Below are 21,196 nucleotides of genomic sequence, written 5' to 3'. Positions count from 1 at the left end.
GTGGGCAACTGGCGCAAAAAAGCGTGAACAACTCGAAAGTGGAATTTAATTTAGGATTTCCCGTGGAATAAAAATTTTACTTATTGATCCAGTTTTCTCAATTTGGTTAATTTTATCAAAAAAGCGCCAGTCATAAATTGTTCTAGAAATTCAGAGAGCTCAAAGGGCATCTTTTTTTATCTTTGAAGCTCGAAAGTGAGATTTTTCAACAGAGTCAGTGTTTTTTTGCTGTTAACTTGCGCTCATAACTCTTTTTCAACTGCTAGTTGGCTATGTGTACACTTGTAATCAAGAACTAGACTTTTCCTCATAAACAACTTTTCTTGATTTATTATTGAACTTGATTTATTAAACTTTTTCTACTTCCCGTATCCTTACCTACCACTTAGTCTACAGGTAATGCAATTGCGTTGGCATCGTATGATTTGGGGTTTGAGTGCCCGTCAGGATATATGAATCTGAAATTTTTTCTGTGATAAATTGCATTTTCGGCTTTGCTTGCCTGCTTATGATTTGTCAACTTATTTGCCACATCACTGATTTCGCTTGTGCTGTAAGATTTTTTTCCCGAAAATTGCAAGTTGTGTTAATTTTTTCTTGTAATTTAGAATTTACCAATTCTGGTTTTGCCTATTTTTTTTCCGTTTGTTTTTATTTTGAAAACTTCTTTCGGCCTACATGCTTTCAGCTGATGTAGTATCAGCTCCGTCATTCTATTTTGTGTCGTTTGAAGGGAAGGCTCTGCATATTTAAGTTTATTCAGATCGGTTGATGCGCAAAAGCTAAAAATTTCAAATCTTTTTTAATTGATGATAAGGCTTATATCTCGATCGTTTCTTTCTTTTTTGGGCTCAACTGTCGTCTACCCATTTATTGGCGGGCTAGTGATTGCTCTAAAAATTATAAAAACCGATTTTAAGGTTCGTTTTTGTGCTAACGACTGTTTTTCTGAATTTCAGTTTTTCAGTTATTCCAAAAAAAATTGTATTATATTTTTTCCGACTTTGTTGTTTCCGTCACTGTTCGCCAGCTTGCTATGCTTGCGTTGTATCTCAAGTGTTGCGAAGCTCTGCTTCGCCTCTCTGTAAAATTTTCGATTCCGTTTCATTGTTTGTGCGCTTGCAATGCTATGTTTTTGAAATAAATTTCGTTTTTTATTGTTTCAAATTTTGCTTTGCTTTTGACTCTTTCTTGTAAGTGTTGTGAATCAAAAATAATTTTAAAATTTTTATCAGTAAAAATTAAAGTAGGAACGAAACACAAAAAATGATTATCCAGTCTTGAAATTTTTGTGGCTTTTGGGCAAAAGCAGGACCATATTAGCAGATAACTTGCAAAAAAGGAAAGAGCGAAACATAAATTATGCTAAATTGATTAATCGAACATTCGAGGGCGAAAGGATTCCAAGATTTTACAATTTTGTACATTAATCCTACTTGGAAAATAAGGTTGTGCTGTCAGATTTTGGTCAAAATTCGCACAATTGTGCTAGACTTTGGCACAATATGTTTATTTTGCACAAGTTTTTTCGCACTATGTGTTGACTTAAGCTTATAGGGTCACATATTTAAAGTTTTTTTTGGCTCATATTCACTTAGGAAAAATGATTTTTTCAGAGCAAATATCGGTTTTATTGAAAAATTCGCAAAATCGATGTTTGATTTGATTGGATAGAAAGGAACATCTCATTTATTAGCATCGGTCTTACTTCCTCTTAATTACTGTGGGCATTGTAATTTCAGAGTGGGTTTGAAACTTAACCAAAGAGGCTTAAAAAATACTTTTTTTTCGGTTCAATTGGTGTCTGCTCAAAGATTGTCGGCTTTGTTTCCGCTTCGTAATTTTTGTTCCGTTGCTAATTCAAAATTTAACTGTTTTGCGTTGCATGTATGCTTAAATTTCATGATTGATAAAACCGCTATTTTGAAATTGTATGGGATTGGGTTTTAATTTAATTTAATTTTTTTTTGAGACGCTTTGATTTTTTTTCGCTGTTTGCAAAGTTTTGCTTTTCAATGTTTGACCCATCATTTTAGATTGTTTCGTTTTCACTAAAAATAACCTCCCAAATTTTTGTTTTAATGGAAAGAACGCGTTGCTCCCCTGCATAATCGTCTATGCCCAAAAGTTGTACACCAAAGTTATGGCGATGTGAAAAAAGCTTGATCTAAAACGTAATTTGCTGAGAATAAAAAGTTGTTACAGAGACTTTCGCAAACCGTGTGATCACCGAAATGGCAATAGGGGAAAAGAAAAACCTTTGCAATATTTGGTGAGCTATTAGACAGATTTTTTCGCTATTTTAAAGAAGTTTTGAAATCCTTGTCGGTGTGAAAGACTATTTTATGTTCATTCGCGAATGTTAAAAACTCAACGTGCACAAGATCTGATGAAGCTCTCATTCATGTTTGAAAAATATAGTAAAACTGCGAAATTTGTCAATGTCGAGAAAAGTATGAACAACTTTACATCGAAAACTTTACATATGTTAATTTCCTTTAGTAATTGTTCCTTTGCTGAGGTTGCTGTGCAAGTAGCACAGAATGTTCCAACCACATCCATAGAAATACAGATTTTTTTTTAAAAAAATTTGTCATTTTTAGTGTGCGCTGTAATTAGAAAACTATACAAACGCGTAGAAAGTTAGTGAATTTGGGATAATCGACAACTTTTGTCTTCAAAAAAATGAAGGACAAACAATGAATGAAAAGTTTAAGAAATTTTTCCTTTAGCATAAAAGCATTTTACAAGTTTTCTTAGCAATGAAGGTTAAATTTTCATAAATGGAACATTAATAGATGGCTTTACGCGCACAAAATCAAGCTAAATTAAAAAATTTAAACCGTTTTTCTCGAATTTGGGCCGATTTTTGAACATTTTAAGTATTCGAATCACGACTGAAAGGGCTCTAATGTGACATATCATTCGACGCATTCTGATGATTTTTTGTGGTACCTGATATTGCTTAGAAAAAAGTTTTAAAAATACTTAAGCACACTCGAAGAGAAAGCTCCTCCCCACGTTCAGTTGTCGGAACAACAAGGATAGTCGCTTGCTATGCAAATAGCGCAGAATGTTCTGTCCACTTTTTGCCAATCAAAACATACTAGTTCAATTTTGATTTTTTGGCTCTTTTTCCTCCCCCCCCCCCCCCCCCCCCCCTCCTCCCCACCTGCAAATTTTTACATGTAAATTTGTTGACCAGATTGTTATGAAAATTTACATACAGACTGAAAAGGTCACGACAAACATATTTGGTCTTCATACTCAACCTCGTAAAACCACTCGTTACACTAATAAGTTGAAACTGGCGTCAGGCGGGGGGGGGGAGGGAGGGGGGGGGGGGGAGGAAAGGAAAAAGAGCCGATTTTTTTGTTGATGCACGTATCCTTTGTTTTGTTTTGCCTGGCTATTCAAATGATCTTGTGCAGTGTTTCATAAGACTAGTCAATTTTTTCCAATGCAAATCACACGTTTTAATGCAAAAGCAATGCGTTAGATAGACGGTATATCTTGCGATATCCCATGTATCAAAGCTCATTCTTTGCTGCCTGATATATAAAATTAAAGTAGTGTGTGAAGTTAGAACAAACTAAGACTTGACGAACTGATTTTTGGGCGGGAGATATGAGTACGAATCCCGTATTATCCGTCGCTTTTATCATTTCTTTGATTTTTATTTGAAACGTTTTTTTTTTTTTCGTTTTTTTTTGCATCTCACTTTTTTGCCGTTTTCAGAGCTTTTTTATTATGTTCACTCCCTTTTTGGCTTGTGTTTGCCTACTGCAATTTATATTTTGCGTATTTTTGCTCGAATATTTGTTGTTACCAGAAGTTTTTTCATAATCTGTTTAATATTTTAATTAGTAAACTGGAGTGTTATAATACGAACTGACTTTCTTCGACAAAAGATGCAGTTTTGCTGTTGATAAATATTAATGAAAACACCGTGTTGAAAATTTTTTGAGCATGCGCGACTGGTAATATTTAAACGATTTTATTAGTTTAAAACCAAATTAAACGGTTTAACTGAACTACACGAAAGTGGTTGGAAAGCGTAATACAAATTTAAAAAGTATAAATAAACTTCATCAAAGGGACCGATAATCAGTTGTTATCAAAGAATAAATGCATGCTCTTGCTTAACCGTGTATGCATTCTGACGTCAATGCATCACTGAATAATTTTTGATTGCCGTCAAAACATAACAAAAAAAACGAGTTTGCTTTTGTGATAAATATATCTTATACGTTGTGCTTGGAAATTATTCCGAGAAAAGGGAACGAGTTGAAAATCTCAGATGTGTTTGACTGTCGACTCAATGGATAGAGAATGATGTAGGGTTGACCACACAAATTTCAACAGTATAAGTCGTCGAGGTAGAAAAACAGAATTCCAGAAATTAATATTGAGCGTAAATACTTTTTTGGTAAACTCGTCAAAAGTGTCTCGCTCTAATTCTAAAGTTTTAACAGCAGACAAACATGGGAGGTTTTATCTATCTCTATCTACGCCTTCAGGTTATAACAAACCCCCATCAATAAATGCTTTATATTTAAGATAAAAAATGTTTTCAAAATGTTATCACGCTTCTCTCAAACATGTGAGCTAATTTCAAGCACCATTAGAAGTGTCTTCGTGCATATGGCTTAGATATTGAAAAAGTGAACCATAAGGTAAGCTTATCAGCTGAGGTATCAATTATGAAGACCACTGACATCAATAGCTCGTGTGGGAAAATGTGTCTGTCAGCGTGGAAGGTGTCGGGTCATTTTGCCTAGTCCGCTCAAATATCAAAGTATGAGAATAGAAATAGAAAAAGAGTTACCGATATGGCTGAGCAAGTTGTACAGAATGTTTCGACGACTAGTTAATGCCAAAAAAAATTTGAAAAAAAATCCGACCGGCGATTGAAAGGGCTTCAATATGAGATTCGGTCACTGTTATTTGTGCGACCTGATATTGCGTTTAAAAAATTTTGAAAAAAAATCCGACCGGCGATTGAAAGGGCTTCAATATGAGATTCGGTCACTGTTATTTGTGCGACCTGATATTGCGTTAAAAACGCAAAAGATCCTTCCCAAACGTGGGGGTGGCCGGTAAAGTGAGCGAGAAGATTAATAGAAAAAGTCGGATCAAAGAGTTTATATCCCGTTTGATTAGTAACCATTATGATTAAACGTTATTTTGGGCGGAATAAGTAAAAGGAGCTAAGGTGTCTCGAGGAAAACTGTTTGCCATTGGGGTGTCGGTGATTGTTTCAATGATTCTGGCAACTGCCAAGTCAACACAAGTGCCTCCTCTGGTCCCTTTCTTCTATCGGTGTTTGGGCGCCGCTTCGGTGCTTCTCTGTATCTCCATTTACTCGTGTGGATATGGAATCGTCACACAAATCACAGGTAGGGCTGCTGACTGTCCTTTAAAAATAGCAATTTATCACAAAGTTGCTTGCGACGTATAAAGGCTTGATTATTCATGGGTTGGAAGAGCGGCTGGAAAACGAAATAAACCCGAAACATTGAAAGATTCCTGAGTTTTTTGCAAAGCCATGGTCGTTGCAAAAGCGCGCACACGGATAAAGTTTTCATCATCAATTTGTTGTCAAGAGACTCAGTTCTCAGTTGCCGCTCCGCCCTACCGAAATTAATGACCAGCCATGGCTCTGTGAATAAGACGCGCGGCCTTTAACACCAAGGTCTTGTGTTCGACTCGCGCTTCGGTCTCAGTGTCATCCGCCTCCTCGAGGTGGGACCGGCTTCCTCAAAATAGATGACATCCCCCCCCCCACGGAAAAAATGTCCAAGATTGATTGGTGGAAGCTGGCCCGGAGGCTAATGAAAAAACCGAAGTTAATTGTCACTTTTATACTGAACAAGTAGATTTACAGGATTAGAAAAGGAAATTATGTTAATGCAAAATGGATGACTTGAATAAAAGCGTCGTATGCTGGGAGAGATGGAAACGGTAGTAGAAACCAAAATTTTTTCAGCCCTTTCTATTTTGTTTGAAAATGTGACATCCATTTTTACAGGCCACTGGAAGCTGCTCCTGGTGAGGTCTGTTTGCGACGGATCCTCTGCTGGCTTCATCTGGATGAGTCTATCGTTCTTTCCCCTCACTGAGATTGGCTTCGTGTTACAGACGCAAGCTGCATTCACAATGCTTGTTGCCTTCATTATACTGAGTTAGTATGTTTTTAGTATTTGTCTCAATAGTTCTTGCTCAATTTTTTTGGCCTTGCTAAATTTTAGCCTTCTTGGAAGCTATTGGGCTAGAATTTTTTTCGATTAAATGTTTTTGGCTTAGGAAATTAATTTTGTTCAGACCATTGAAAATGGGGAGGAGCTTTGTATTCGGATGTGTTTCTAGTTTTTTCTTTTTTTTCCCATGCAAAATTAGGTACTATAAATAATCATCGGAATGTGTCGAGCGATATATCAAATTAAAGCCCTTTTAGTCGTGATTCCCTTGTGGATTTTCCCCAAAAATCAAAAATTTCACAGTGTCGAGAAAAACCAGAATAAAATTTCTATTTTCGAGCGAATGAGGTGAGCGAGCAGGCTTATTTTGTTTTTCAAACTAAAATTTTTTACCGCAAGTAATCGTCGTATTTGGCGGATTAGTATATCATTTTAAAGCCCTTTCAGCTCTGATTTGAACATTAAAAAAAATCAAAAAGTCATCATTTAGAATAATAATCCATGAAACTTAAGTTGAACTCAAGTAAAATTATTTTTCAGCACCATCTTTGGAATAAAAACTTCAACATTTCAAAACATAATCGCAAAAAAATTTTAAAAAAAGTTTTAGAATTTGTTTTTGTCTTTTTTTGCCTAAAACCATCGCTTGATTTGCCAATTTTACTATGACAGTCGAATATGCCTGAATTCTCGGTTTTTTTCAGATCCTTAAATCACACGACTCGCAAAAACAACCTTAATTTGAAAAAAGCGTTTTATGTATTTTTTTATAAGATAATGGTCGGAGCATTCAGCGCTACTAGCACAGCCACCGGTTATCCTTGTTTCTTAAATGGTTTTGGCTAACTTTTATCGGCTTTTCATATTATTTTACTTTTAGTTTGAATAGAAAAACTTACTTGACTTATTATGATAATTTCAGGGAGGATGTTTTTTTTGTAAACGCTTCAAGATTGAAAACTTAATCGCTTATTTTTTGTCATGGCTTTTTTTTTTGACGTTGGCTCAACGGGCGTCTAGCTAAGTTTTGTGGGCTTAGTGGCCGCTCGGTAGAAGAAAGCTTATTTAATAGTATAGCTGTGTTTTCGACTGTTTTTCTGAAATTGAGTTTGCTGAATTAGTGCGTCTCTTTTTTTGTAGAATTTATTCGGTTTGAGCCCAATATTTTGTTAATTTACTAGCCATATATTTTTTGTGAAGCTTCAATTGTGCTTTTAACGTGTTTTTCTGAGGATTTCTCATGGAAAGAGATTGATTACTCTAAGCTAACAACTGAACAAATAAATTTGAGAACCATTGTTTAGATGGTGTTTTAGGAGAATACTGCTTTTAGGGGAGAAACCATCACTGTTTCAAATTATATGTGCTGTTGGTGCAACGATTGGTGCTATAATATTCATGCAACCGCCAATTTTGGGCTTTCCGGAAAGGGTCGATGCCGTTGCGAAATCTGCGGATGTCGCTGACAGCTCCGGGATCCGTTTTTACTTTGGTCTGGCTACTGTCGTGTGCGGCTTGCTGACTTTTGCATTTGGGGCAACTATGATGAGAATGATCTCGACCTCTGGAGAGATCCACTGGGCAGTGGCTGGAATGCTACAGGGCATTTCGTGAGTACATTATACTTTCTGCAGCCGCACTTATTCAACTTACAACCATACTTTCTACCTTGAAATTTTTTCATGCTTTCAAAAAATATACTAATTCGAAAAAGAAAACTTTTTGGATTTTCCCCAAAAGTCAAAAATTTCCCAGTGTCGAGGAAAACCAGAATAAAATTTCTATTTTCGAGCGAATGAGGTGAGCGAGCAGGCTTATTTTGTTTTTCAAACAAAAGTTTTTACCGCAAGTATATAAGCCAGCCGAAAAGTTACATCATATGAATGAACTTTCGTAACTGTTACTTAATTGTTATATAACACTAATTCGAAAAAGAAAACTTTCCAAATTTATTTGTTTTCAAGCAATTAATCCTGATTTTCCTTGCACTGAAAAAAGTCATATAGCTCTTTGGACTTACAAGGTCCAAGTTTTTACTTAATTTGATTTCAGAGGAGCCTTCTTCTCACTGCTGGCGTTGTATTTGACTGGAAGTGTGGCCTTCATCTTTGCAATATGTACAGTGCGTATCAGATGTTCAATTGGTGCAATAGTTTTGCTGGCTGTGGCACTTCAAGGCGGTTTCTTTTTCAGGTATAACTGAGTTTTCTGTTGTTAGGGCTTTCCAACATCCGAAGAAGTTACTTGACCTTTTCAAGCGAATAAAAAGTCTAATTATCAACCTGTTACAGTTTAAAAGAATTTCGCTGTCTTGTTTATTAAGTGTAAAATGAAACTGCTTTGTATGGAAACTCGAGAATTTTTACCCTCTGAGAAGTTTTTTGGCCTGTCAAGACTAAGTTGGCGGTTGATCCTGAACTGAATTATGTTTAAGGTAGCAGTTTTGAAATTTAAACATGTTACACTGGGAAAAACCAGGAAACTCGTGAAATTTCAAAACATTTTAGTTGGTTTCTCAGAATGGACATGACAATTTCTAATTAACCGAGAGAAGCTTAATTTTTCAGAGAGCAGCATAGTTTTATTATTCAAATCATGTTATCACAGGGAAAAAGTCACTCTTAATGTCACTCAGCTGTTGTGCCCCCATTTAAGAGCTACATGTATTTTTTTGGCTTTTTTCTGGATTGAGAATTGTTGACTCACAAAACGGCAACTTCCTTAAATCATGGCGAGGATTGAACTTCCGATCAAGAAGCCGACACTTTAGCCACGAGAGTAAATAAATCAGCCAAAGTATAAATCAAGCAAAAATGCGCGGAGTATATAAGCCAGCCGAAAAGTTACATCATATGAATGAACTTTCGTAACTGTTACTTAATTGTTATATAACACTTACATAACTATTATAGAACACTTACATATTTTCGGCTGGTTGATACTTCGGCTGGTTTATATGCCACCCTTAGCCACTTCACCATCGCTTCATAACTACTTCATTGTTGTATTTTTTAGCATGAAGTATGAGAAAGCGTCTCTTCTTCCGATTCTTTTGACGACTCAAGTAGTGTTCATGCCCATTGCCGATTTCCTCCTATATCACACACTGCCATTGCTAAACATATTTCACTACACGGGCTCGGTTGTCATTCTAGTCTCGGTGCTGTCCCTTTTTGTGGCCAAACATTTATCTGTGGTGAGATTTGAGAAACGAAGGCAGGAACAGAAAACCGATTTGGAACTAGAGGAGTTTGACCCTAACCATCAACAGACCAGTACTTCTACCTGACAGACATTATCAAGGGCCAAAGTTAATTGCAATTTCGACGCAATTCATAAAATCGTGTCTGTACAAAACAGTCCCATACAAAACAGTCCAATACAAAACAGTCCGAAAAAACATAGCAAAGTACAAAAAAACAGTCCCATACAAATCAGTCCCAAAAATAGTCCAAAAAACAGTCCCATTGATCGAAGTGATAATTGTTCTAGAAGCTGATAAGTAAATTTATCTCATATTAAACACATTTTGATACCAACTAATCCGGATAACAATAGGTAGTTAGTAGAGAAATTAGAACAACCTAGATAACAGCAGCGGCCACTCAATAAAAGCAATAATCTTCGAAACATTAAAGTTAACGCAATTTAAGAAAGTGGACTCTTTTTTTAATCGAAGCAAAAAGAGACAGGTTGTTCAATCTGTTTCATTTGCAAACACTTGACAACACTCAATAGAAACGAAATTAACTATCTATCGATAGAAATCATACTTACAAACAAAAATTCTGAGTTACTGATTTTTGAAGGGTATGCTTATATTAAACACAGAACACTGGCAGACAACTCCCTTTCCTGGCGCTGCGGAAAGTAGCTGCAATGGCCGTGTGCGTACAAAGGACGACTCCGTTGAGATCGTTAAAGATCACTGCCACTTCCCCGATCCAGCTGACATCGAAAAACGTAAGTTCAGAAAAACACTTAAAGATCGAGCAGCAGTATCCGATGTAACACCGCGACAGACTATTTTCGCAGCCCAACGTTATGTGAACCGAGAAACAGCTGTTCATTTACCTAGTTATTCTGCTAATCCGCAAGCTGTAAATAGGCCATAATCAGATTTTTCTTTTCTTTTTAATTTTCACATTTATTCCATATTGCCAAGCAATAAAATTTTTCCAAGTTAATTAATTACCTTGATTTTTCAAAATTGAGCTAGAGTCGATTTGAAACCGGCAAAATAATGAATACATACAAGGTGTTGATTTTTCTTTTCCCTCCGCCCAACCCTCTAAGGTTGAACCCTTTGTTGTACCCTAGATATACCCGTTATCATATTTACCCGAATTTCAACTTTTTTCGGAAAATTGGAAAATTTTTTGTGCCGCCGGAGATTCGGTCCTTTGATCTCTAGAGTTTGAGACTAACGCTTTAACCATTAAACCATGAGTCCTTTGATTTTCATCCGAATTATTGTTCCAAATTTGGCTCTTTGATCTTTAATTGCCGCTGTTTGAGTTTTCAAAGCGTAGATCAATTCTGTCGGCGCCAAAAGATCAAGGTCATGAAATTCAACTGGTTTTGGACTGTTTTGTATGGGACTGTTTTTTAGAACCTTTTTTTGATGTTTCGGACTCTTTTGTATGGGACTGTTTTGTATGGGACTGTTTTGTATATGCACCCATAAAATTTCATTATTTGGTTTCTGTAATTGCAATCTGTATATAAAAATTATTAAGTTGAAATTGTTAGGGCCAAAGTTAATTGCAATCTTGACGTAATTCATAAAATTTCATTATTTAGTTTCTGTAATTGCAATCTGTACAAAAATTTTAATTTGAAATTATTAGCACCAGTCGTTTTCAATAATAAATTCAGGGGAATATTTAAAAGGGGAAATTTCACTGATGTTCAAATTTTCGTGTCGACTACATGACAAATTGGGTACGAATTACGTAATCTTAACTGTTTTGATTTTACATTGAAACATCCCAAGGAATCTTTTAGGCATTTTCTTCTATTTTTAATCGTCCTATTTTTTTCGACTAGCTGCCGTGCTATTTATGTTGTGTATTACAGATGGTACGAAACTACGCTTCGCCTCTTGTGATTGACGTTCACTTCAAATTCATCTACTAACTGAATGAGAAATAACGCATTCCAATGTGAAACATGCAAATGATGCGAGAAGGCTTGACAGATTGTTATTTTCAATAATGGATTTTATTTTTCAGGTTTCCCAGTGGAATAGGAAACTGCCAGTCATCCAGTTTTTTTTTTCGATTTGTGTTGGTTTTTATTTGAAAGAGTTATGAAGTAGAACGCGCATTAAGACTAAATATTTTACTTGAATCTCAAAAGTTGAAAGTTCTCCAAAAAACCATTCTATAGATTTTTTTCGATGTCTTTCGAGTTCATAATTTGTTGTTGGTATGTTATTTTCTCATTTGTTTAATTTGTTGGTATGTTATTTTTTCATATGCGTTTCAAAAACAATTATATGTGCGAGAAAGAGCTTTCAAATCTTTCTTCTTAAGTTTCTCCATATAATTTGAGCTGTTGTGCTAATCTGTTATTTTCAGATCAATCATGTTGGGCAATCATGTATAACAATTGTAATCAAATTTATGTAAATATTACCCATGGATGTAATCTATCCTTCAGTAGCTGCATATCATTACCATCGGGCTCTTTGAATGCTTGTATGATCGTATGATCTGCAGCAGAAACCAATCTAAAAAAGATGGCTGCTCTGGAATCTATTGGAAATTCACTGGTTGCAGTTTGGAAAGTGTCGCGTGGCAAATTATTTGGAATTGGTGCGTCGGCTTGTGTGACTTTGATGTTCACATGTGTTAAATACACGAAAGTGACACCTCTCGTGGCCTTCTTCTATCGCTGTACTGGAGCCTTTCTAGTCTTGCTCTGTATTTCTATCTTCAGCTGTGGATATGGTCTTTTCAGGTCAGTGATACCGATTGAAATATATGTTGATACGAACTTAATTTACTGGCAAACCAATGAAATGTATAGCGGTTAAATACGACCCAACATATTTTCGGTGTTTGAACGTGGGTTTCTTACGTTGATTTCAAATTGATGTAAAGTGTAAGCTGGGCGGCAAGCTGGCACGCAATTATCTGTATTTTCTATTCAATGCTTTTTGCCACATTTGCCTCTTTCGCATGCCTATTTTCTTTGAAAGAAAAAAAATCAAATTTGATATTGAATATATAATAAATGAAAAATGAAATTCAATTGAAAATTTATGTATGTGTTTCAGACAATTAAGTAGTCACTGGAAGTTGCTTCTATTGAGATCTCTTTGTGATGGGTCAGCTGCGGGATGTTTCTACTGGAGCATGGCTTTTTTCCCTCTCACTGAGCTGGGATTCCTTCTTCAGACACAAGCTGTCTTCACCATGATTGTAGCATTCATTATTTTACGTAGGGTTTGTTTCGTTAATTTTACGAATTATTATTTGAATCAGCCATTTAATAAATTTTTAAGTGTCATTGTATGTGTTCAAAAGGTTTCTGCTAAAGTTACCGCTTTTTCGATTTTTACTTTTGCGATAAGCAAGGGTATTGCAATCGGGTACTAGAATTTTTCACCGTAAACAACACCTTCTACAGGATCTTCATTTCTTGAGGATCGACTTCGTCAACTTGTTTCGCTTAATTTCGAGGGCAAATATATCCGTTTGTGATTATATGTTTCCGTTTGAATGGGTCGTAAAAACTTCAAAATTTAATGAAGTTTTATGTGACAATAGTTTTGTTTTGGCTCAACAGGTTTCGACCCAAAGTTTGTCGCCTTTGTTGCCGGTCGGTAGATGATTTCCATTTTTTCAAGTCTGGTCATTTTATGTTTTCTAGTAGTTTTTTTTTCAGAATAATTTTTCAGAATTTTTTTATCGACTTCTGTCTTTTTTCATTCACTATTTTGTTGCGCAATGTGTGTTTTGCATCGCAAGTGTTGCGAAGCTCATCTTTGCCTCTGTGTAAATTGTTATTATCGCATTCTGTTGCCTTGGCATGGTTTTTAGACAAACTTTTTTCATTACCAATAGAGACGAACTATCATAATTTTGATAGATCTTTGTGTTTGTTTTTGTTTTTTTTTCGAATATTTACCCTTGCGATAAGTAATTGTATTGCATTCGACTTCTAGACTTTTTTTAACCGTAAATAACTTTGTTCACAGAATGGTAAAAATAAGAACTGATAAATTTAGGTTCAGGTCATAAGATATTTATCTTTGCGTCTCGGTACATTTGGTTCGGAGGTAACGAATACGCCTGGGAAGGCAACAGTCTTGGGTTCGTATCTGACAAGACCTGTTTTTTTTCCAAACGGGAAGTATTCCGTTTTTGAGGGCTTATTAATTGTCTGCTTACATATATAGATTGCTGAAAAACTTCACTCTGCCCAATTGGTTTTGGCTTATTTTTTATCGACTTAATGGCCTATTTTTGAGTAGTTTCAAGTATAAGCTAAGTTTTATGCTCCACTTTGGATCGCCGAAAATGCTAAAAAGAATTTATCGTTTTTCATTACAAGAGTTTTTCGGCTTTTTTGTTTCGTTTTTCGCTTGATTGTCTTCGGCCTATATGAAATTGGCTGAAATGCCTTTTATTGCGTCTTTGACGAGCGAAAAAGTTAGCATGTGCGTGTGTGTGTTTCGAATATGAGGGGGACTTGATAAGTTTGTATTAGTCATAAATTTTTTTTTGAATTTCGGCTTAGTGGCCTCATATTGTTTCATTGACGAGCAAATATGGTTTTGTGTGCGATTTGAGGGTGAGTGGCTCTTAATAAAAATGTTTATCAGTCTTAAGTTTTGTTGATTTTTTCGGCTTTAAAGGTTTCTGCTAAGGTGTTTTCGGCTTGTTAACGCTTGGTAAATTTTCTTCCGATGCTAATTTCAAATTCTGTGGTCTTAGCATGTTTTGTTTCAAGTCTAGCCTTATTCTTTGACATTTTTTGACATTTTTGTGGTTTTTTGCGACTTAGCGGCTTTGCTTGTTTTGTATCGTTTTGTAAATGTTTAAGAAGAGTCAATGAATTTAGTTTCGGGAAAAGTCCTAAATTGTGTTCCTTCTAATTTCGAAATTGGAATTTGATCATCCGATTTTCCTTGTGAAATACAAATTTTACCTATTGATCTAGTTTTCTCACATTGAGTTTTTTTTTTATAAAAAGTGTCCATCAAGAATTGTTGTAGAGCTTTAAGTTCATCTATTTGTTCTTGGAAGTTCGAAAGCTGAGATTTGTGCAAAACAATCAAGTCAGTACTTTTTTGTGTTTACTTGCGTTTATTGAATCTTTCGCAACTGTCTGTTGGCTATGTTATCGAAATGAAAGTTTGGGTTGGGTTCGTAATTTTTTGGGTTCGTAATTGTTCAGAAAAAGTTTTTTTTGTCTAGTGCTTACTTTTTTCTATGTTTCCGTTCACTTTGTCACAGCGTTTTGTAAATTAAATTGAAAAATTGGATTCCAGATTTTGCAATTTTTTTGATAGTTTTTACGCTTGCGTTTAGCAAGCGTTATCAAGTCGGAATCAAGACTTTTCACAACTTGTCTGTTTAACAACTTCAAATCTTCGGGTATCTAACGTTCGAAAACAATTTGAAACAGCTTTTGGAGAACTGGATCATTTTCTTAGAGTGGGAAGGAACTTTGTGTAGGGTGGGGTTTATTTGCAGCCGATTTTGAACAATTCGGAGAGCGCTCGTACTGTGGTCAAGCGTCGTATCCTATTAAAGCCCTTACAGTCATGTTTGAAATTCTAAAACAGTTCGAAAAATTTATCTAAGTTTCGAGAAAAATGTGTTATTTGATTTTTAAGGAGAAAAACCGACTTTGTTCCAACTTGGATGCGCTCTTGGTGCCATGACAGGGGCATTTCTAGTCATACAGCCTCCAGTGTTTGGATTCGCGGAGAAGAAAATATCAGACGATTTATCAGAAGAAACGGCAGACAGTTCAGGGATTAGATTCTATTTTGGAGTGGCCGTGTTTCTGTCTGGTATGATTTCGTTCGCCTTCGGAGGCACGCTAATGCGAATGATATCGCTTTCGGGCCAAATACATTGGGCTGTTGCAGCAATGTTGCAGGCATTCGTGTAAGTTATGGCAAAGCTTTTGCAATTTGAATGTTTTAAAAAAAAGGGTTACCGGGAAAAAATACTGTTTAGACACGAAAATCACAATACTGAAGACAGTCTAGAATTTGGAAAAATTGTGTACGCAAAATGCTAAAAAGGTATCATGTTAAAGCCCCAGAATTACCACAAGCTTGAAGATTATTAATTGAACCACTGCCACCGCCTGGAATCTAAAAAACCGGAAAACAAGTGGATTTTTTTCTCCAATTTTTTGTTTTTATCCTTCTGTTTTATTATCAAAGTTACCGTTGTTGGAAAAGGAAAACGATATTCTTGTTTGGTTTTAGTGGATGTATGTTTTCCTTGCTGGCTCTTTCTTTATCTGGAAGCTTACATCTTCTATTCACTGTATGTGCCATCAATGTCAAACTTGCCTTCATCTTCATAGTTCTATTCTCAATGGGACTTCAGTTTTGTTTCTTCTTCAGGTATTTTACAACCACTGGCCCTAAAATCCTTTTTTTCTACCCCTCCCCCAATGGGGGCAAATTTTCCATTTGAATATTTGGCTGCTGAAATACGTGGTAACATGATTTACGGTATGATAATCTAATATTAACTCTAATTTTTAAACTTTCATTTTTTACATTTAATTTTAATTGATCTTATGTTGTTTCAGTCTAAAATACGAGAAGATCACCTTGCTACCAATTCTGCTAACGACACAAGTAGTCTTCATGCCCATCGCAGACTTCGCTCTCTATCACACATTGCCCAATTTCAACCCACTCCATTACTCGGGTTTTCTACTCATCCTACTGTCTGTGCTATCTCTTTTTGTCGCTAAACACTTAGCTGTAACCAGTCAAGAGAGAGATAATAAAAAAGCAAAGAAGAGTGCAATAGTTCTTGAAGACATTGAAGGGAGCGAGCATTCGAAAACGTCTACTTAATTGGTTAATTTGCTCTACGGGTTTATTCCCATGGCAGAACGAGCGAATGGAAGAAATTTCTCAACCAAAAAGAAGTCTTCAAACTATCTTGAAAAAAGATCTGATATAGTTGACACGCTTTCTTTCAGATTTTCTAATATGAATTCAGATTGACTTCCTTCATAAGGGATTCGACTTAAATAAAGATTCACAAACCCCGAAAGTATCATATATATAGTCTGTAAATATATTTAGTCTGTAAATTTAACAAAACGTCCGCAATACTGCAGTTTCTAAAACCCAAGAAATCAATCTACTTGGATAAATGCATTCTATTTTAGGTCTCTAAACGTGTTTATTCTATTCCAAGTGAAGTATTTTGGTTTTTATAACTGGCAGCAGTTCATTAAGGAAGTGCTGCCTCTAATTAAGATGAAAATTTGTTTGTAAAAAGCTTCCGAAATGTGCCTTCAAATAGTACATGGCAAGTTTTCTCAGTAGCCAGATTTTGTATCATGGGAGATCGGAAATATAAAAGGAAAGTCATCGGAATATTCATCCATTATGGAGCCCTTATTCAGCCATTCATACATCGTTGTACATTCATCCATGTCATCCCTCTATTCACCCAGCCGTCTATCTAACCATCCAACCAACCATTTTCGCGTCTAACCATTCCTCGATCCAACTAGCCAACCATCCATCCCAGCAGCCATCCATCATTTCAGCCATTATTCCAACCAGCCATATAGCAGTTCTTTTGTTCATCTATCCGGCCATCTAAGTGTCCATCGATTTCTCCAACCGTCTTGCCAATATCCATACTGCCGTGCATCCACCCAACCGGCCATCCATTAAGCCACCATCCATCTAGCCATCGGCCGATCCATCCAACCAGCCATCCATCCATTCAACCATAGTTCAATCCAACCAACCATCCATCTATCTAGCCATACGTCTAAATATTGATCCAGCCATTCAAACATCTATCCTACCTTCCATCTATACTGTTAACCAGCCATCTATTCATCAATATAGCCTCCCGCCCATCCTGTAATCTATCCAACGATCCACCAATATCGACCAGCCATCAATCATCGGGTAGTCCATCTCTACGTTCAGCCAGTCATACATCCGGCCATTCATAATCGATCTAGCCATCCATTCATTTAGATAGATACTTATCCGCCTCGCATTCATCCATCAAGCCATGCATCCATCTAGCCATCCATCCATCTTGCCATCCATCCATTCGGTCGTCGTTCTATCCCGCTATTCACCATACAGCCAGCCCTCCATTCATCTAGCTATGCAGCCAGCCATCTAGTCATCTATCCAGAATCATTGCATATAGCCTTTCACCCAACTATTCATCCATCCATCTAGCCCATCCAGTCATCCTCTCATCAATCAAGCCATTCGTCCAAACCGTCAACCATTATTCCATCCATACATCCAGCCAGTCGTCTTTCAAACGAGCCATATAGACAGCTATCCGTGCGTCCATTCATCGATCTATCCATCCGTCCATCCTGCCCGCATTCCATCCACTCATTCATCGATTCGTCACTGCAACCAGCTAGCCATTCATCCATCCAACCTATTTTTCTGTTGAAGATGAATGTTGCCATTTCCAGGAGCAGCTTTGGCTGCAGTGCACCGGCTAGTTAGACTGAAAAGCAAAATTTTGCAAACGATTTTTCTCGGCTTTGATGAAACTTTCAAACAAAATTATGTTGTTCGACTCATGACTGAAGAGACTCTTATTTGATATTTTACTCCACTAATTCTGATGTACCTGATTTTACGTGGAAGACAAAAACACTAAAGGCTGAAACAAAGTTGTTCCCTTAACGAGCCATATAGACAGCTATCCATGCGTCCACTCATCTATCTGTCTATCCATCCGTACATTCTGCCCGCATTCCATCCACTCCTTCATCGAGTTGTCACTACAACCAGCTAGCCATTCATCAATCCAACCTGATTTTCTGTTGAAGATGAGCGTTGCCATTTGAGGAGCAGCTTTGGCTGCAGTGCACCTGCTAGTTAGAATGATAAGCAAAATTTTGCAAACGATTGTTCTCGACACTGATGAAGCTTTCAAACTAAATTATGTCGTTCGACTCATGACTGAAGAGACTTTAATTTTATATATCACTCAACTAATTCTGATGTACCTGATTTTACATGGAAGACAAAAACTAAAGGCTGAAACAAAGTTCTTCCCTATATTCATTAATCGGAACAATGAGAACTGTTTTTAGTATTATTCAAAATTAATTTAATATTATAAACAATTTCGTTAAACTGTTTTTAGTTTTATGCACATTTAGTTTTTATTTTTATATTTGTGATAAACCAAGGTATTGCAAGCAATTGGCTGAAGACATTTTTTCGCTTTGGTCTCAGAATGGTCAAATAAAAATGGTAAATTTAGATTTAGTTCAATAATCTTGGGTTCTCGAGGTTTTTTTTCAATAATAACATTGTTCACAAAATTCAGCTCCTGAATTCAATCAAACTCATTCGTGTACAGGTCCTGTTTCCTGCAATAAACTTATATGGGCCTAATTGAATATGGCTGTTAAACTTGGTTGTGATTTTAGCAACTCGATTTAGAGAATGTTTTTTGGGTTTTTTAGGTTTCGGCTCATTTTACATCGACTTTTTGTCCTCCTTTTGCATGATTTGATGGCCGTGAAGTTTTTATTTGAAAATTTCTTGAGCATTGCAAATTTTGTGTGAGTGTCTGTTCTGAGGGCAAGGGGACCTAAAGTTTTTTCTAGCTTAGATTTCATCGTTTTTATTTCGTCATGGAGAGTTTTTTCTCAGGTCTTTTTGGCAAGTGTCATGTAACCGGGAACTATTTTTTTTCTCGTAAAAATTTTATACGTTTTTCAAAGTTTCTTTATCATTGTGTCTTCACCCTGGCGATAAGCAAAGGTACTGCTATCGGGTAGCAGACTTTCCCGTAAAAATCTTAGTTCACAGAATGGTCAAATGGTAATCCGTATATTTTATACCCAGGGTTTATACGCATGGGCAATTCTTAGCATGGTTATTGAAATGGCTTTGAGTTTACGTTAAGAGTTTTCTTCTAAGGTTCTATCAAATTCGAAAATTTTTGGTAGATTTTCGACACCAAGGTCGTTCGACTTTCATTCTGTCGGCTTTATTGCTTGATTCAATCGGCTTAGTTTTTAATGTTTTTCCTCACAAATAATTTTTGAAATTGTAAATCACCCTTTTAAGCCCTCCTTTGTACAATCAGAAAATAGTAAACATAAAAAATGCAATTTTTTTTTTTGAAAAAAATTATTGTTTAAAATCAATTATCGGCTTTTAAGATAGTTTATTCTATTAAATTCAAGATCAATCAATTATCTAGCGCATCCGGCGTAGAAGTAATTCATATGCTTGAGACGACAAAGGATTGTAGTTCTAATTTTGCCTGAGCTTTTTTTTTCAAACTAGAAATTTTCTGATTTTTCGGCCAATTGTCCGTCTTTTTTATGACTTAGTTCCTGTTGCATAGACACTGTTTGAACATTCAGCTTCCTTCTAAGTTTCTTTTTGTTCCGACGCACTTCCAATAATCAGTTGTCTTATTTGGCATGTTATTTTCTGTTAAAAGTGATTTTTGTTCCATAAAAATTGATACGAATTTATGAAAATGTTGGTAAATTTAACTTTTTACCAAACTTTGCGGCTTTTCCAATTTATGTTTGCTAGTTTGACCTGCTTTGTTAGTGATGTATTCCAAGTTTTTTCTTTATGTTTGTCCGCTTGAACTCTGTCGCTTTAGTTTTCGAAATAGGTCTTGCATTCACTACTTATAAAGTACTCGTGGAGACTAAATAAGCAGTACTTTTTGGTTTATTTTCAGCTCGGTTATAATTTTGTTGGCTTTTCAACCTAATTTTTTGCTGCATCGAAGTTTTTGGTTTTGTTTTAAAGATCCATAAGACTCTGGCTCCATGTTTTCGAATGCTCAATATCAACCTCACAAGGACCTCCTGCAAAACTTCAATGAAAGTAATCTTGTTTGCTACTTCTTCAGAGTCATGCTGTTTTAATCTTAAAATTGGTGCGAAGCTCGTTTTTGCCTCTGCAACAACTTCCAGGTTACTTCTAGCGTCGCTGAGAGGTAATGCCGTCGCCTTTTCTACCTAAGATCCGAGGTTCGATTCCCGGTCGAAACTTGTTTTTTTTTAGTAAATAAACATGGAAAAAAATATATTTTTTTTCGATTGTTTTTTGTCGGACTTTATTTTGTCTTCTCAAGTTTTGTCGGCTTAGTTGCCAGATTTTTTAAATATATATATAATCAAGTATCATGTTAATTGCAAGTGTTGTTCATTGTAGTTTCACTTGGACTCCACAAAGTTTCAGTTGGACTTCAGTTTCGACTGATGTCTACTTATAAAAGTCGGGTTTGTTTTCGCTTCGTAAGTTTTGTTCCATTGCTGATTTGAATGTCAAATTTTTTTGCTTAGCTTATTTGCTTAGAATTCATTTTTGATTAAAAAAAAGGTATTAAGAAATTCAATTGGATCGGGTTTTTAATTGTTTTGACGCTTTTGAAAGTTTTTTCCTCCTAGCAAAGCGGTTATCATGGAAAGACTGCCTACTACCTTGTATGCCTGCATACTACCTAGTCTCGTCTGACTTCAAAGTTATGTGTCGGGGAATATTTGACCCATATTTTTGATTTTTTTCATGCTCTCAAAAACAACCCTCACAAATCGGAAATTTTTATTTCAATGGACAGAATGGATCTGAAAAGCTCCATAGCATAAGCAGCTACTCCTAACTTTTTTTACACATAAATGTATGGCCCTCGGTTTGTTAACAACTTTTTGATTTTTCTTAAAAACTACCCTATCAAATCTGAGATGAGATGAAAAACTCAATCGAAAGAATCGGTTCCGAGATTATTTCCGGCAGAAAT

General features: G+C 35.9%; 2 protein-coding genes across 3 annotated transcripts; both read left to right on the top strand.

Annotated features, from left to right (window-relative positions):
• The first annotated feature begins 4,564 nt into the window (after positions 1-4,564).
• Positions 4,565-9,536, top strand: LOC134844101 (uncharacterized). Of its 2 annotated transcripts, none has more exons than XM_063860583.1 (6): positions 4,565-4,760; positions 5,216-5,399; positions 6,032-6,184; positions 7,534-7,810; positions 8,253-8,393; positions 9,216-9,536. In XM_063860583.1, the coding sequence occupies exons 1-6, from the start codon at positions 4,704-4,706 to the stop codon at positions 9,487-9,489; spliced, it is 1,086 nt and encodes a 361-aa protein (XP_063716653.1). In that variant the 5' UTR covers positions 4,565-4,703; the 3' UTR covers positions 9,490-9,536. The 2 variants fall into 2 exon arrangements, with proteins under 2 accessions (XP_063716653.1, XP_063716654.1); XM_063860584.1 differs by having other exon boundaries at positions 5,202-5,399.
• A 2,162-nt stretch (positions 9,537-11,698) lies between these two features.
• LOC134845094 (uncharacterized) lies at positions 11,699-17,576 on the top strand. Its single transcript, XM_063861946.1, has 5 exons — positions 11,699-12,164; positions 12,484-12,647; positions 15,052-15,328; positions 15,658-15,798; positions 15,990-17,576. The coding sequence occupies exons 1-5, from the start codon at positions 11,944-11,946 to the stop codon at positions 16,261-16,263; spliced, it is 1,077 nt and encodes a 358-aa protein (XP_063718016.1). The 5' UTR covers positions 11,699-11,943; the 3' UTR covers positions 16,264-17,576.
• The last annotated feature ends 3,620 nt before the right edge of the window (positions 17,577-21,196 follow it).

The sequence above is a fragment of the Symsagittifera roscoffensis genome, chromosome 4 (genome assembly GCF_963678635.1).
Source record: "Symsagittifera roscoffensis chromosome 4, txSymRosc1.1, whole genome shotgun sequence".
Classification (NCBI taxonomy): domain Eukaryota; kingdom Metazoa; phylum Xenacoelomorpha; order Acoela; family Convolutidae; genus Symsagittifera; species Symsagittifera roscoffensis.
The sequence above is the reverse complement of the archived record's forward strand: the minus strand, read 5'-3'. Positions and strand labels throughout refer to the sequence as shown.

Coding starts and splice junctions, on each gene's coding strand:
- LOC134845094 (XM_063861946.1), top strand. CDS start 11,944: ATGGCTGCTCTGGAATCTATTGGAAATTCACTGGTTGCAGTTTGGAAA. Junction 12,648..15,051: donor TGTAGCATTCATTATTTTAC/GTAGGGTTTGTT, acceptor TTGATTTTTAAG/GAGAAAAACCGACTTTGTTC. Junction 15,329..15,657: donor GCAATGTTGCAGGCATTCGT/GTAAGTTATGGC, acceptor GTTTGGTTTTAG/TGGATGTATGTTTTCCTTGC.
- LOC134844101 (XM_063860583.1), top strand. CDS start 4,704: ATGAAGACCACTGACATCAATAGCTCGTGTGGGAAAATGTGTCTGTCA. Junction 4,761..5,215: donor TGTGTCTGTCAGCGTGGAAG/GTGTCGGGTCAT, acceptor AAAGGAGCTAAG/GTGTCTCGAGGAAAACTGTT. Junction 6,185..7,533: donor TGTTGCCTTCATTATACTGA/GTTAGTATGTTT, acceptor TACTGCTTTTAG/GGGAGAAACCATCACTGTTT.